The following is a 16,942-nucleotide window of genomic DNA, read 5'->3' as shown; positions in this document are numbered from 1 at the left end:
CCTCTATTAGTTTAATTCGTATTTAGCGTGCTTTTAATACATATCATACATATACCGGTTATCCCAACTCCCGTAACAGCGGAAAGGGGCATATTCCTATGAAGAATAGATTCATAATACACAAAAATTAATGCTTAGGCTATAAAATTGTAGGAGTAATTAAAGGTTGAAAGTGACCAATAAGAGAGCATGAAACGTGACGCTTTTATTTTAGTAATTTAGTAAATTTAGTAAATGCTCCCCACACGGAACGTAATATCCAATGGACGTCCATATAATCTCCATAACTCCATACTACATCTATCTCTACGATGGATATTAGATAGGTTTCTATTAGAAATCCATATTATTTCCATGACAAATGACGATATAAATCCATCATAAATGTCTATTAGACATCTGTTATCGATGTTTGATAGAAGCATCAGTATCCTTAGTAACGAATATTGTTAGAGCATCGTCGATGTCAAACGTTTCGGCTGATCATTCATCCATTTTCAGTGCTAACGTTATAAATCTGTTTAGTAGAAAGATTGTGGTTTCAATTCGTCATTAATAAAATTATTTGGAAGTAAAGTCACAAATGTGATTGCGAGATAGTCTTGTTTATGTAGGTGTTAACAGAATATCACCATGTTCTCGACTGTCTCACAGTTCTCGACTGTCTCACAGTCGTGACATTCTGTTAACACCTACATAAACAAGACTATCTCGCAATCATATTTGTGACTTTACTTCCAAATAATTTTATTAATGACGAATTAAAACTACAATCCATCAAAGCTCTATGAAATATCTATGGAACATCTATGATTGCTCCATATGATATCTAAGAATATATTTAATGGATGTCGAATGGAGGTATGTAATGCGGAACTGTGGATGTCTAGTAGACATCTATAGGAGATTACATAGATATCTAATAGAGGTTTCGAATCTCCATGATGAACATTTAGTGGATATCCATTAGAGGTTTTTGTTCCGTGTGGGTCGTGACAAGTATTATCAAGTTCATGTTGCGTCGCTGTTGATTGTCGAATTTCCAGACGGTCAACTGTCATTCTCTCTGTATAAGGAGGCGATTTCGATATTTATTTTTATCAATATGACATTATCATAGAGTACACCGCAAAAGAATATTTTGAAATTTGAAACAATTATGTGCTATAACATTTGCTTTTATTTTTATAAAATTAAAAATTATTATTAATTGAGTGTGCTAACGCGAACCACTTAATTAACTGATCCTTAATATATAAGATTTTAACTCGTGCTGCGGGTTCAAATCATGTTCTGCAGCATCACACTCTTCGTAAACTATTAACATTTCAAAATATTCTTCTGCGGTGTACTCCATGATAATGTCATATTGATAAAAATAAATATCGAAATAAAATCGTTCTCTCCCTTAAAAAATCTATTTACAATTTTTGAAGTTATTTTAAGTAACTTTAAGTATTATAAAGTTATACTAATAATAATAATAATAATATTGTAACGGAGGGGCGTTCCTCTTTCGAAGCACCGCCCGCGGCACCCAGACATTGTCCATTGTGCCTCCCCTCATAAACTTACTTATGAGAGACCTGTTTTTCTCCAAAAGAGAATCAGATCCCTCACCGGCAGTTTTCTGATCTGCTCGAGCCCAAGTAGTGCTGAGCCCAGCATCTTGTGTCTCAACCCTGCCTGTGCAGGACAGTCGCTGAGCACATGAAGGCTTGTTTCCTCGTCGTCTCCACATGCCCTGCACTTGGATGTATCGCTACGCCCAAGCTTGTACATGTGGTAGTTTAAGGTGCCATGACCCGTCAGTATGTGTACCGCTGTCCTGGCATCTTTCCTACTCAGAGCCCTTATGCTCCAAGTCAGTTCCCTATTAGGAGTATCTCCCATCAGGGCTCTAGCCTGTCTGCATTTGGACTCAGATTCCACTCTCCAGTGTCTTAGATGTTCTCTGCGGAGCCATTCTTTGATCCTCCCCTTTCCTAAACAAAAGGGGATTCCCAGGGCCGGCCCCGGTCCTACCATCGTTAATTCTGAACCCGCTTTTGCCAGCTGGTCCGCACATTCATTACCCTGGATGCCCGAGTGACCCGGCACCCAGGTAACGGTAACTTCTCTCTCTCTCGCCAGTTCGTTCAGAACGCACCTGCACTCCCGAACCAACCGCGACGTTACTGTCGGAGCCCCCAGCGCCTTGATGGCTGCCTGGCTGTCCGTACAAATTCTGATGTGCTCTCCCGCTTCTACCCTACTCCGTACGGTCTGAGCACAGCTTAGGATAGCCACAATCTCCGCTTGGAATACCGTGGCATAACTGTCAAAAGAAATGCTCTCCTTCCATCCCTCTCGACTGCCAAAGAAGCCGGCCCCGGAGCCCGTGTCCGTCTTGGAGCCGTCCGTATACCAGACATTTCCTCCACGCACTCGAGCCCCTAAGTTTCCACCTTCCTTTTCCCACTCCTCCGGCCTCGGTATATGCACTTTGAAGCGCCTATCAGAAGCCCGAATAATAGGTATTCTGTCGCATCTCGAATATTGGATCCAGCAGAACGTCTTCCGGCAGCCTCGTATGCCGGGCTCCCTTCTTCTATTTTAGTTTGCATCTCAGACGGTATGCCGCCATTGCTGCAGCAGCCACCACCACCTGATGAAATGGTTCGATGCTGAACATTACGCCCATCGCCGCCACTGGTGTCGTAACCATAGCACCCAGGGCCCCTCTCAAAATCAGAGCCCTGACATGCTCCAGCGCAACTTTGGCTGTTTTCTTTTGCACCCTAGTCCACCATACTACGGCTGCGTATGTGAGTCTGGGGCGAAGTATGGCTGTGTAGATCCAGTGTATCATACTCGGTTTCAAGCCCCAAGTCTGGCCAAAGGTCCTTCTACACGTCCAAAAATACTGGCACAAGCTTTTGCACTGATTACGAAGGTGCTCCTCCCAAAGCAGTTTCTTATCCAGGATAACTCCCAAATATTTCACCGATTCGGTCGGAACTAACCTTACTCCTCCAAGAGTGGGTCCTACAATGGTGCCCACCTTGTATTTGCGAGTGAAGACAGTAAGACCGGTTTTCAGTGGATTCACCGCTAAACCTGTCCTCTGACACCACTCTTCTACAACTTCCAGTGCCCCCTGCATGAGCTCTAGAAGCGTCTTTAGGAACGGGCCTCGCACAAGTATTGCCACGTGTCCGTGTAGCCTTGTGCAGTGAGACCTCTATCGTCCAGTGCCCTTAATAAACCGTCTGCTACCAGGCACCATAAAAGTGGGGAAAGTACTCCGCCCTGCGGGCAGCCTCTTCCCACCCACCCACAGACTTTTGCAGTTCCCAGCGAAGTCATCACACGCCTCCCTAGCATGCCCCGGATCCACTCAACGAGCTTTATCGGGACACCCCTTCTGGCGGCTTCCTCACACACTACCTCGTGCGGTGTGTTGTTAAAGGCGCCCTCTATGTCCAAGAAGGCACCCACCGCGTAGCCCTTCCTTTCCAGCTGCTCCTCAATAAACGCTACCGTCTGATGTAGAGCAGTCTCGGTGGAATAGCCCGAACGATACGCGTGCTGATTCTTGTGGAGAGGGTGACTCCACAGAGTTGTCTCCCTCAGATACGCGTCCACCAGCTTCTCCAATGTTTTAAGGAGAAACAATGTTAGGCTAATTGGCCTGAAATCCTTTGCCTTGGTGTAGCTCGTTCTTCCCGCCTTCGGAATGAAAACTACCCTGGCCAGTTTCCATGCGCTGGGTGTGTAGCCCATCGCGATACAAACCCTTAAGGTTCGGGTCAGTGGGCCCACGATCTGTTCCAGTCCCTCTTGTAGAAGAGCCGGAAATATACCATCCGGTCCCGCTGACTTGTAGGGCTTAAAGGTGTTAATTGCCCACTTGACCTTCTCGGGCATGACAATCTTGGCCGCCATTCGCCAGTCCGCTTGTCGGGCTCTTCTGAGTGAGCCCGGCTCCTTATATGCAAATAGCTCTCCCTGCTCCCTATGGAAGCCCGGAAAGCTCACTTCCAGTAGATGCTCCAGACATTACTCTCCAGTCATCACCGTCCCATCAGGGAGTGCGATGGCTTCCAGAGCCGCATCCGGGTTCCTAGCGAGGATCCTGCAGATTCTTGCCGTTTCAGGCATTCCCTCTACTTCCTCGCAAAACTTTCTCCAGCTTTCCAGTTTCGCCCTAACCACAGAGTCTCTATATTCTTTCTGTGCCCTCCTAGAGAGCTCCCAGTCGGATTGGCGGCCCGTGTTCCTGGCTCTGTTCCAGGCCCTACGAGCCGCTACTCTGAGACCCTGCAGTCCAGGGGTCCACCAGGAAGTTCCTCTACTATTTGTAATCGCCCTTTCGGGGCAGTCACTTTTGTAGCAGTTTACCAGAGACCTCTGCAAGTAGTCCACACAGGTCTGCAGTTCGTCTTCTATCCCGTGCCTCTTAGGGAAGCCTTTGAGACTGTTGGCCAGGTCTTCCCTATAGGAGTCCCACTTGGTTTTCTTCGGATTCCTGAATTTGACCTCCTTCCCCCTAGCCTTAGCTATCCTGAAGGAGATCTGCCTATGGTCAGAGAGCGAGGGCTCCGTCGAGACCCTCCACTCCACTACCTCCTGTATCAACTGCCTGGAACAGACAGTGATGTCGAGCACTTCTCTTCTCGCTATAGTGCAGAAGGTGGGTTCGTCTCCTGTGTTGAGGATCTCCAGATCCGTAGATGCTAGAAACTCCAACACTTTCCTCCCTCTTTTATTGGTGTCCGAGCTTCCCCACACGGTGTGATGCGCGTTAGCGTCACATCCCATGATCAGGGGAAGCCGTTTCTCCTGGCAGTATTCTGCCAGTTTTATCACCGGTACAGGCGGCACCGCCTCCCCTTTGTCATGAGAGAAGTAGGCCGAGCAAATAACCATTTTCTTCCTGTCACCGGAGTCATCAGTGAAATTCACTTCTACAGCCGCAACGTCCCTGGAACACAGGTGAGGTATCAGCTGGGCTTCCATGTTCTTGACGGCCACGCAGGCCCTGGGCCGGTCCACTGATGGAGCCCTAAAGAGCCTACCGCAGGCCGGCAAACCCCTGATGCAACCTCGGATTACCCAGGGTTCTTGCATCAGTGATATGCATGTTTGTCTCCCAGCTTGTTGCCTGGCCAAAACAGCCGAGGCCCCTTTGCTGTGATGCAGATTAACCTGGGTGAAGGTTATCCCTCTTGATCCCGCCATTTGGCTGCGAGACCGTTTTAGGGGGGTCCTCCTTATCCCCCTTTACCCCCCCCCCTGGGCTCCACTTACCCGAAAGACAACCCTGTCAAGCCCAAAGAATGGTCTGAAGTCCAGTGTCTTCAATTTGAGGACACTGGACCCCGGGACACCGAGGACCAGGTTCCCACCCTCCCTGGTGGCCCCTACCCTTTCCGCGAACACTTTCCAGCTCCCGGTGATGAGACCCAGGTTCTGCTTCTCCAGCCGCTTCAGGACCGTGGCCGCGCCCTTGGGAAGTTCCGGGACCCAAACCACCGCCCTGTGCTGCTTTTGAAGCGTGTCCAAGCCCATCACCTTGAGCCTGGCGCCCTCCCACAGAGTGATGTCGCCGATCCGCCCCACGAGCCAATCCAGCGACGCCCCATCCGCGCATCTTACCACCGCCGCACCACTCCTTAGAGAAGTGCCGTGGAATCTGGGAACCGGACCCTCCTGGATCCCGTCGATCTCCTCCAAGACCGCACCCCTCAACAGAGTCAACTGCTCAGCAGTGATCCCTGTCTCGGGGTAGTTTTCCGCCACAATCACCCTCGCCAGAGGGTCAGCAGCGTCCGAGTAAGCATGTTGCCCGTCACGAGTCCTTTGCTTTTTCAGCGGACGGCCGCCCGATGGAGGGGTATCCTTGGAACCCTTCCGACGTTTACCGTCGGCGTGCCCCTTCACCACTTCCACCGGCGTACAGGGGGAAGCCACAGGAAGAGAGCGAGCCCCTTCCAGAGCCGCTGCTCTCATCCGCTTCGCCCTCCTTCTTTCGGCCCCGCACCGATTCTTCCTCGCTGGAGGTGAAACCTCCTGCCGCGCAGCCGGGCCGGCCTCACTTCCGGAGCCCTTAAGGGTCCCGTCCGTCACCGTCCTAGCTCCTTCCCTCGGAGACCCGTCACGCGAGCTCTTCCGACTTCCCACTTCGTTCTCTACGTTTAATTTTAAATTCGAATCCATAGTGGTCCCACGAGTAGCTAAGGAACTACACGGTCCGCCCACGCAGAGCCCCGCATGCGTGGGTAAGGCTGGATACTCTGGGGTTTCGCCGGGTTCCCCAGAGGCATCGTTCGCGACACTGCTCCCCCAGTGACATGCAGCCATCGCCACGATGGCTTACAACTTGGCTTGGGGAGCTGGTCCGCGGCAACGGTCTTCCTTTACCCTCCACAGGGTTTTACTTCCGTGAGGCTAGGTTATAATCGCCACTATCCAGCAGCACTAAGTCCCCTCAGAAAACTCACACCTACTGGGCATCCTTCTATCCGCCACCTGGAGACGCGCCCGGTGGGTAGCTCAACCTCCGGGAAAGTTATACTAACAATTATACACATAACTTAAGGCTCATGTTGCTGTAGCCGAAAACTCCGCGTTGACGGTGGCGACATAGTTGCGGTAGGAATAAGAACCCAGTCCAACTTACCCAGCCAACTTACCGCATAAATAAATTGTGTAACCAATTGGTCAAACAGTTTATCAGTAAAAGTAAATAACTATTATTGTCAATAACATTAAGCGTGATATTAAATGATATCATGTAAATGTAAAGTTTTACTGAATAACATAAAAAGTTCTAAAATTGAAAAAATTTTCCTACACTCCCAGACATCACATGATATAATCTGAATATTCTGACAATCTACGATATATTCGAAGAATATACGGCATATTCTCAGAATATCTCACGAATATCCGAAAAATAATATTTTGTTCCATATATTTTCTGGATATCCCCGGAATATCTTAAAAATAATATTCAATGCGAGATATTTTCAGAATGTCCTACGGATATCCGCTTGAAGGCAACGCGTTTCTTTAAGGCCAATCAGTCAGTCGGTGTTTCACTGTGATTCACTATGTTTCACTGTGACAGATGAGAATCAGCAGTAGCGATTGACAGTCGGGTCAGCCTTTGCAGTCGGTAGTCTGATACGGATTTACGGTTACGACTAAATAAACTCTTTAACGTGCAATGGCCTTTTATACAGAGTGTTCCCGGGTTAAATGGCCAAACTTGAAATACGTATTTAGGACCTCAAAACAAAGAAAAATTTCCTTTGAAAGAATGCTCGCAATCGAACTCTGAAGGAATAACGACCGGAATGGGAGAATAGACATGACAAGGTGATTTTACAGCATGACAACGCCAGACCACATGTTCATGTATCCGTCAAGAATTATCTAGAAGGAGTGAACTGGGAGATTCTACCTCACCCGCCGTATTCACCAGACATTGTTCGTTCAAATTACTATTTGTTTTGGTCCATGGCGTTAGCTCTTTCTGGAGAGCGGTTCAATTCTTATGAAGAAATCAAAAATTGCCTTGATAACTGGACCGCTTCAAAATAACCAGACTTCTACCAGCGTGGAATCCGTTTATTGCCCAAAAGATGGATCAAGATTGTAGCTTCTGATGGAGCATACTTTGAATAAAATAAAAATGATTTTTATGTTCCAAATCAATGTGTTTTTTTATCCAAAAATCCGTAGTCATACTTGTACACTCAATATTATATAAAGAAAATTTGAAAAGGGCTTGAAAGTACAACGCGGTTAGTGGTGCATGAGTAAATGTAAAATAAGTTTATTAAAAATTAATCACAATAAGTATGTTTCAGCTCTACTTTGAATCATCTTCAGTCTCAATATTAAAAATTAAAATATCGGCATTTCTCACATTTTCCGTTGAATTATCAGATGAATGTTTGTAACAAATTTACGTGTTATTATTTTCAACACGTTAAACGCTGGACAAAAGATCCAGTCCAATTATAAATCTTTTGTCCAATATTAAACTAGTTGGAAATAATGACACCTAATTTTGTTGTACTCAAGCCTTTTCCAAATTTTCTTTACATAATCTTGTTTATGTTTTTTTTTTTTTTGCGTAGGCTATTTGTGATCATAAGTGTAGATTTATTCATTGTTATATTGGGCATGTTGAATCCGTTTATGATCAACGAGTATTCCATCAATCTGAAGTACAAAGTTATTTTGAAGATGAAACAAAATTTCCACAAGATAGTCATTTAGTCGGTGACTTGGCTTATAAATTACATCAACATTTACTGGTACCATATCGAGATAATAGCCACTTGACACCACGCCAACGAAATTATAACTTCTGTTACGCTTCAACAAGAGTGGTTATCGAGAGAGCATTTGGATTGCTAAAAGGAAGATTCCGAAGTCTTTTAACTATATTTGCAATGAATCGAGTCAATTTAATTCCAATTCACATTCTTGCTTGTTGCATATTACATAACATTTGTTTAATGAGAGGTGACGACTTAAATATTAAAATAAAGGAAGATGTAGAAGATGTGATTAATGCGGTGCACAATGCTGAAAATGTTCATAATGTAGGTGCTACCAAAAGAGATTTGATATGCGAAACATTACGAATTAGACATGTGTTACTAAAAAAATTTGACAAATGTAAATTACTTTTACTGTTTTCTTTTATTAAAAAAAATGTAAACAATTACACTTTATAAAAAATATATTTTATTTTAAATAAACGTCTTATTCATTATTCCTATATAACTCATAATAATTTTTAAATATATTTTAAATATCTCTTATATGTGGTGGTGATTATGAAAGTGGACTAAATCAAAAATTTTGATGATTTTTTATTTTGAGATATTTCGACTTTATAGATCGATATAACACAAAATAAGTGATAAATCAATTTTAAAAAATGTTTGACTTAGCTCATTTTCATAATCACCGGCACATATAATACTATATAATCTTATATAAAACTATATCTCTTATATGCTATATCTCATTTATAACTCTTATCTAATACATATATTATTAATTGTTTAAAATATTTGAGCGCCATAATTAAAACGTAATAACAAACTTGACATCTTACAGTTTATCTAGAAATTTATCAAGTTTCTCTAATAACTTTTCTTTCGCCTCCATTCTCTCAATATGTCTTTTCTTTCTCTCTTCTTCAATTTTTCGAATTTCTAATATTGCGTCTGCAACTTTCATGGTCTTACATTTACTTGCAAATTACAAATGTACTCACATTTTTTAGAATTTACTATTTAAAGGTTTGTGTCTTTTGTAAGAACTCGGATTTGAGTAACAAAAGCACTAATTCAAATTACAATGAGTAAATTACATGTTGACTTACAAGATACGCTATTATCCACGTCTAAAGCGTTGTCACATGTACCACTGCTGCTAGATAAGCTTGACATGGAGCTTAAACTTGCCGGTTTAGACTTTGATGTTTCTGCACTAGTTGAAGAAATTGTCGCTAAAGGCATCATATACGGCTTCTCACCAAGAAATCTTTTCATCACCTGAAGTTTATACAATATCATAAACTTCGTCGTAATAAAAGGTGGTCTATTCTATACATTATATACTTACCTCTAAATATTTCCACGATCGCTTATCATTGCCCGACTTTCTGTTATGGTCTCTTACAGCTTTGTACATCTTTTTCATTATATTTACTCGAGTGGTGCATTGTCTGCTTGTAACCATATATCCTTAACTATGCATCATCTGAGCAATTTGATCCCATGCTTTTTTATGGCTGATTTTTCCTTGTTCTGTTCCTGCTTTCTATATTCTTCTAGTAAAAGCATAACTGCTTCATGAGGCCATCTAAAGTTTGTTGTCCCCAAGTCTTTGTAAACGAAGATATTATAATATATGATGTTAGATTCATGAAATGTGACTGCAAACAATATCAAAAATTTACTTACTATCCACTAATTCTTTGTCCATGTGTGAACTAGTTTCTGTAGTTCTGTAGTTTTCTTCAATATCTATAGGTAAATAGGCCAAGGATGTTGAAGAAGACGCTGCAATGTCAGTTTCAACACCTGCAAAAAGATGCATGTTTTTATGTATAAAATATAAAATATGTATAAAAATATTATGTATTACAGTTAAAAAAAAAAGTAAAGTTTTTAAAAAGTACTAAAAAAATTACAAACCAAGTATTTCATTCCTGAAAGGAACGCTATCTGAGGCACAAGTGGACAGTGTCTCTACATTAGGGATTCCTAGAAGAAAGTGACTCGTTAAGAAAGAAAGTACCAATCAATTTTATGAAGAACTGCCAAATACGGTCAGGCTGGATTTTTTCGTCTAATAATATTTTTTGCGTGAATTTGAGGTACAATTCTTGCTTTGTAAAATAACGCACCATTACTTTCGGACTTAAAATATAGTCTAAAGCTAAAACGAGAATAGTACGATCACATAATTCAATTGATAATTAATTTCATAATCTCGATACGAATACCCAAGTAATTCTACTATTCTCGTTTTAGCTTTAGACCAGACATGTCCAAACGCCGACTCCGGAGCCAAAGTGGAGAGCGAGAATTTCCCCCTCTCCAGATGCTTGCCGCTCGACTGTCAGCGTGAGGTGCAGTGCGGGGAAAAGAGCCGCCGATCCCTACTATCCCTACTTCTTCGAAGTCTCGTGTTCCTTCCTTGCACTTCACTAACAAGTGAAAAGCCTGATCGAACAGTGAAGGAGTATAGATAGTATAACCCGAAACTGTTCTTACGACCTTTGTATTAAATTGGATAATCTGTTAATAAACATAACTATTTCTTTTATATTTTATTTTTTAAATATCATTATTTTAAATATCATCATTTTTGTAATTTTCTTAATTTTTTTTCAGGATTATCGACTTTTTTTTTTACTATAATATTTTTGTTTCTTTTTCTTTCATAATGTCAAAAAAATTAGCTTTAAGTAAAAAAGATATTTCCCAATTTAAAAATAAATGGGAGCTTAAATTTTTAGTGATTAAAAATAATTTTGAAAAACCACAGTGCGCTGTGTGCAGTTTTATTTTTAATGCACCGAAACATTCAAACGTAAAACGACACTACGAGCGACGTCATAAGTCGACTTATGATCTTTACTCTCAAGACAAAAAGATTGCTTTAATTAATAATTTTAAATTGAATTTGCCAACACATACAAATGATGTTGAACTTCCTTCAACTTCAAACGCTTCATTTTCTTCTTCGTGTCTTGAAGCTTCATTCGAGGTGTCGTTGGAAATTGCGCGAAATGGCAAAAGTTACACTGACGGAAATTATATCAAATCATGCGCTATAAAAATGGCTAAGGCGTTCAATAATGAAAAGATGGTTGAACAATTCAAATCTGTTCGACTATCGAGGCAAAGTGTCTCACGAAGAGTAAGCGTCTTATCTTCCAACAACAAAGAAAAATTACGAATTATGATTAATAACTGTCGTTATTTTTCTTTATGTTTGGACGAAAGTACTGATATATCCGATATCAGTCAATTACTCATCTATGTTCGAACAGTACAAGATGATTTTACGACGAACGAGGAATTACTGGCTTTGAAACCGCTTCATGACACAACCAAAGGTGTCGATATTTATGCAGCTTTTATGGCTGCAGTAAATGATTATGGTACTAATTTATTAAAAAAGTGCTCATGTATAGTTACCGATGGTGCTCCAGCGATGACGGGTAAGGTCAATGGTTTCGTTGGCTTATTAAAAGAAAATGGTATCAATTGTCCAACCTTGCATTGTATCGTACATCAAGAAGCTTTGTGCGGTAAATTTCTTTGATTATCGTCGACAATGAAAGTGGTTGTGCGAGTAACGAACCTAATTAGAGGAGGTAATAGAGCACTTTCTCATCGAAAATTTAAAACATTTTTACAAGAGTTAAACACCGACTACGGCGATTTGTTATTACATAGCGAAATTCGCTGGTTAAGTGCCGGTAAATGTCTTGTTCGCTTTTTCTCATTACGAAAAAAACTTGCAACTTTTCTAGAAAATTATGTTAAAGATTTTTTAACATTACAAGAAAAATTGAGAAGTTCCTCTTTTCTTTGCGAACTAGCGTTTTTAACAGACATTACCGCACACTTAAACGAGTTAAACCTACTGTTACGTCCTGATCAGACTTCACGATTTTTTTCTTTTTATTAAATACCAGACCTAGTAAACACGGGACCAACAAAAATTCTTAAAGAATAGTATAACGCTAGAGCTGTTTTTCTCACGAGACATCATGAGCTCGAACTTTCTCACAGAGAAAAATAGCAAGGGGGATAGATATTTGAAAATACTTTGGTCAGTCAGCGTGCCTATCGTCGTCAGAAAAATCATAAAAGTCAAAACTCGCGGTAACCGGAGTCTTTAGTCGACTCCAGATGTTTAAAGTAAGAAATAAAAACTGGCACCAGCTAGCCATATATTTGGATTCCGCCTACGGGAACCCTAGTAGATAGGGTTTTACCGAGTGACGATCGGGCAATGACCACAGTCGCACGCCTAGAAGGCATGACACCTGATACGATGCACGTGTTCAGTAGGTTTGGGAAACCGAGATGCATTAATCGCACTCTCCACGCGACTCCAGGGCCACGCGACAGTCGTAAACTGTCAAATTTATTAGATCAGTGACCCAAGGTCTCGCGAACTCATATACCGATTCTCAACCCTCCAATCCGAAAGCCGGGAATCGGGGCAAGCACCTCTATAGACCACCCTTCGTTCCGTCGTACGGTCTAAAGACTACGCCCACCTAGATCTTAAGACACTGAGATGCATCCCACCTATACTAATTAACACCAACCGGGTTACGCCACCTCAAAAACCTACCCCCATCGCTTATGGACCCGAAACGACGCTATTCCTTATTCGTTAAAACCCCTTCCTTCCTACCCCCATCCCAAGTAACTTAATTACCTAAACCTAATCTTATTAGCTAAAAATGACGCCACCCTCTCCCACATTAACCCTTAATCCCGACTCATGGGTCGTTTTCGACCCAAGCGAAATTTCAAAGTGCTGTAATTTTTGAAAACGGGTACGGAACGCGCCATATCCCGTACCTAAAAAAAGTTATGCCCCCCGAGGACTCGCCTACGGAATAGCAGCGCGCCAGTCCCCCTCAGGTCGTCACAGTGAGCATAACAATCTCACCGCGGACGCAAACGACCCATGAGTCGGGATTACGTTGTCCAAATCAGCAGATAAATTTTTTTCTACTTTTCGTTTTTATGCGTTTAATATCATCAAAAAATCGTAAAAAAAGGTCTGCCTACGCAAAAAAAAATTGAAAAAATTTTTTTATGTAGTTTTTTGAAAAAATGGCATCGAGAACGTCAGAAAAAGTTCTGAATATTCTGCGGCCTTGGGAAAATGTCCTGTATTTTGGATCTGACGACTCATATATACGATATATATATACGATATACATATATATATATATATATATATATATATATATATGTTTGTAAAAGGGCAGATTTCGGGACTAAAACATAAGTATTATGGCAGTTTTCAAGACTTCTGGCAGCTTTCAGGTCAGTCCTGAAAATGATAGCCATAAAATAATAGTTATCGGGACAGTCCCGTAATCTGCCTATATATGAATATATTGTCTATATATTAATTATATAAACAAAAGTAATATTGATTAATACTCCAGCAATATAATAATTCAGTAAAAATTATGTTTTACTAAATTAAATATTATAATAATTAAAAAATTGTGTTATATATTATTTTATATATTACTAGACACTTTTCCAGACTGCGTTGATCAATTAAAACAAAGATTTGTATATCATTTCAATTTGTATATTAAAACAAAGATTTGTATATCAAGCTCGGTTGCATTTAGTACATAAAGTATACTCATACTGCTTCAATTATTTAACAGACGTAGAGCTAATCGTAAATCGAGACGTAAATCGAGTGAGTTCTTATTGAAGATTTTCAATCTCATACAGGCATTAAGATAAGAAAAGACTCAGTGTTCGGACATGTCCTAATGTTCGGACAGTCAGTGAAATATTAATAATTTCTACAATATAAACAATAAAAATAAATCTGTCCGAACACTGGGTCTTTTACCTTAATAAAAATATGCACAAAGAACTATATAAATTATTATAATCAGCTCTGCAAAAGGTAATAAAAGTTATAATTCTATTGCAGAAATTGAAAAAAATTTATTTATTTAATACTTAGTTACAAATAGATTATTTGCTTAAGAAACATATATTGCAAAATATCTGATAAATTTTAAAGAATTTTATTTGTATACAAATTTATTAACTAAAGAAGAAAATGAGAATATTAATGTTGACAGTGATAATAATGATGAAAATACTGAAAATTCTAACGCTGAATTTAATGTCAAAAATGAGGAAAAAAACAGATAACACTTACTTTCAAAGTGACATATCACAGGAAAATATAACACATACATGCTATCTTTTAACATCATCAACATCCAAACTATTTGGCATACATTATAAAATTAAGAAATTTTTCAACTAATAAATTTACAAAAAATTATACTTGAAGACAGAAACGTACATATTTTCATCATTATATTCATGTATGCTTACTGTATGTTGATTATTATTACTTTTATTTTGTTTATCATTCTTTTCTTCAATGTTATAATTTGTTATATCACTATCGGAACTTGGATAACAATGACTATTATCCTTTTTATATTCTTTCTAGATCGGTAATATTACAGTCAACATAATAAATTATCAGTACTAATATTATCACAATTAAAATTTGCTAATTGAGTTAATTAAATAAAATTTTTTTATTACATTTTGTTGTGTAGAAAACAAATTAAAAATATTATATATTCTTAAAAATAATTTACTTAAGTTTAAAATTTAATTAAGATTTAATTCATTAATTCTGTGAGATCTTACATATAGTGATAAAAAATAATTTTTAAAATATTTATTCAAATTTTTTCAATATCTTTAATATTTTATTCAAAAACATTGTTTTAATTTTTTTTTAAATTTATAATTATGAATATATAAAGAAACTTCATGTTTTACATTTTTAATATTTGTCATTTCTTATAATATCAGAATTTCTCTCAATATCACTGCTGCTGTTATCTTTTTATATGTGCATTTGATATTATCAAGAAGTAATAACCTAAATATTTTGTTTATCTACAAAATAATAATTCTTAAAAAAACTATTTTTAAACTTATTTTCGTTATCAATATCATCCATAAACTAAAATTATTCTTGGTCATTTTTTAACTCTTATTCCTTTTCATACTTTTATTTGTACGCTTATTTTTATTTGCATTGTCCTCTTTACCAATAGAATTTTTTGTAATATTATAAATTAGATCAAAGGTTTGACCGCGCGCGCGCGAATATAACTGGAATCTTATTATAATAGATTTATATATAGAATCTTATAATAAACTTATAATAGACTTATAATAGAATCTTATAATAAACTTATAATAGACTTATAATAGAATCTTATAATTATAATAGACTTATATCAATAGAGTTAATTTTTCCATCAAAAATAAGTACATCACATAAAATTGTATCATTATTATCATTTTTAGCATATGTATTATTTCTATTAGCAATCTTGTCAGTGCAAGATGTATCACAAATGCAAGTTAATTCCTGTCTATAACTAAATAATTGCTTGTAACACAGCACTTTTTTACATCTGGAGAATCATTAAATGTAACATCAGTTATTATATTATTATTTTGCTCATTATATATACTCTCCTTTATGATAGCAAAATTTAACATGGCATATTCATCATTATTCTCTATATGACTTGGATTCTCCGCATTATCAGTTTTCGACATTGTTCGTTGAATAATTGTTATCTCAAAGTATATTTTTTTCAGCAATATTGTTTATCATCGTACATAGAGCTGTAAAAAAATTATTAGATAATTATGAAAAATAAACATTATTATATAATACTAAAAAAAAGTTCAAGATCTAAAAACTTATTCTCAATTTTGAAATAGAGTAAATATGTAACATTGCATCGAGTATATTATTAAAACATATATTTATTTGTGCATACTTTACCTTCATTACTATTGTTGTTCATTATATTATAAGAATTATGTATTAAATTTGTTTATTCATCATCAGTATTATTTTTTTCTTCAGTATCACATCTATTTAACTTGTTTTAATCATTGCAGGATTGCTATTTAAACACATCTTAGACACTATTACCTATTAAACTTTTCACCTCTGCTATCTTTTTCAAATATATTAAATAATATCTCATAATTATTATTATTATTCATATGTATATTACCTTCTGCAATATATCAACATAAAAAAATATATAACATCGTTAATGTATGTCATAAATCATGTAACTATTTATTCATCCATAATTTTTTGATGTGCTCAATATACCTAGAAGTATGCTTAACTGTATAGCCAGCTGACATAATTTTAATTGCAAATCTACATCACAATACTACATATACAAAAAATTTTGTTTATTACTATAATATTTTACCCAAATAAATATTCTTTAATTTTACTTGAGATACGGTATTTAATTTGCTGCAACATCCAAAAGACATTTTTTGTCATCTGAAAATTAATAAACATTGTAAAATCTTACATACAGTTTATTATTAACCTTCCGTTAGTCGCAATAGATATATGTTGAAATTATTTTTGTGTTTATTTATTTTAAGTCACAGTAACATTTTTTTAATCCATTCTAATACTTGTCAATTTGTTCTCCATGTACTATTTCTTTATGCACTTTAGACTATAGTCTATTAAACCAAGTGCAAATGAAAGAAAAATTGTTTCAAGAAGCAGTGGAAAATTATAGAAAAATTATATCTGTGAGAAGCAT

The 16,942-nt window shown here is 38.2% G+C and overlaps 2 protein-coding genes across 2 annotated transcripts; one reads left to right on the top strand and one right to left on the bottom strand.

Moving 5' to 3' along the window:
- Nucleotides 1–1,575: 1,575 nt before the first annotated feature.
- On the bottom strand, nucleotides 1,576–3,145 carry LOC136999536 (uncharacterized). Its single transcript, XM_067353877.1, has 2 exons — nucleotides 3,006–3,145; nucleotides 1,576–2,494 (listed from the first exon to the last, which is right to left on the bottom strand). The coding sequence occupies exons 1-2, from the start codon at nucleotides 3,143–3,145 to the stop codon at nucleotides 1,576–1,578; spliced, it is 1,059 nt and encodes a 352-aa protein (XP_067209978.1).
- Nucleotides 3,146–11,361: 8,216 nt separating this feature from the next.
- LOC136999535 (protein FAM200A-like) lies at nucleotides 11,362–11,850 on the top strand. The gene has a single exon (XM_067353876.1). It carries the CDS (start codon nucleotides 11,362–11,364, stop codon nucleotides 11,848–11,850), a length of 489 nt encoding a protein of 162 aa, XP_067209977.1.
- Nucleotides 11,851–16,942: the final 5,092 nt, after the last annotated feature.

The sequence above is a fragment of the Linepithema humile genome, chromosome 4, assembly GCF_040581485.1.
Source record: "Linepithema humile isolate Giens D197 chromosome 4, Lhum_UNIL_v1.0, whole genome shotgun sequence".
Classification (NCBI taxonomy): domain Eukaryota; kingdom Metazoa; phylum Arthropoda; class Insecta; order Hymenoptera; family Formicidae; genus Linepithema; species Linepithema humile.
This window is presented reverse-complemented; position numbering and strand designations above follow the sequence as displayed.

What these genes read in the sequence shown, in the direction of transcription:
- LOC136999536 (XM_067353877.1), bottom strand. Translation starts at nt 3,145, where the DNA reads ATGCAGGGGGCACTGGAAGTTGTAGAAGAGTGGTGTCAGAGGACAGGT. An exon ending in CCCACTCTTGGAGGAGTAAG is followed by an intron (nt 2,495 to 3,005) that starts GTTAGTTCCGAC and finishes GGCTTCTGATAG; the next exon opens with GCGCTTCAAAGTGCATATAC.
- LOC136999535 (XM_067353876.1), top strand. Translation starts at nt 11,362, where the DNA reads ATGGCTAAGGCGTTCAATAATGAAAAGATGGTTGAACAATTCAAATCT.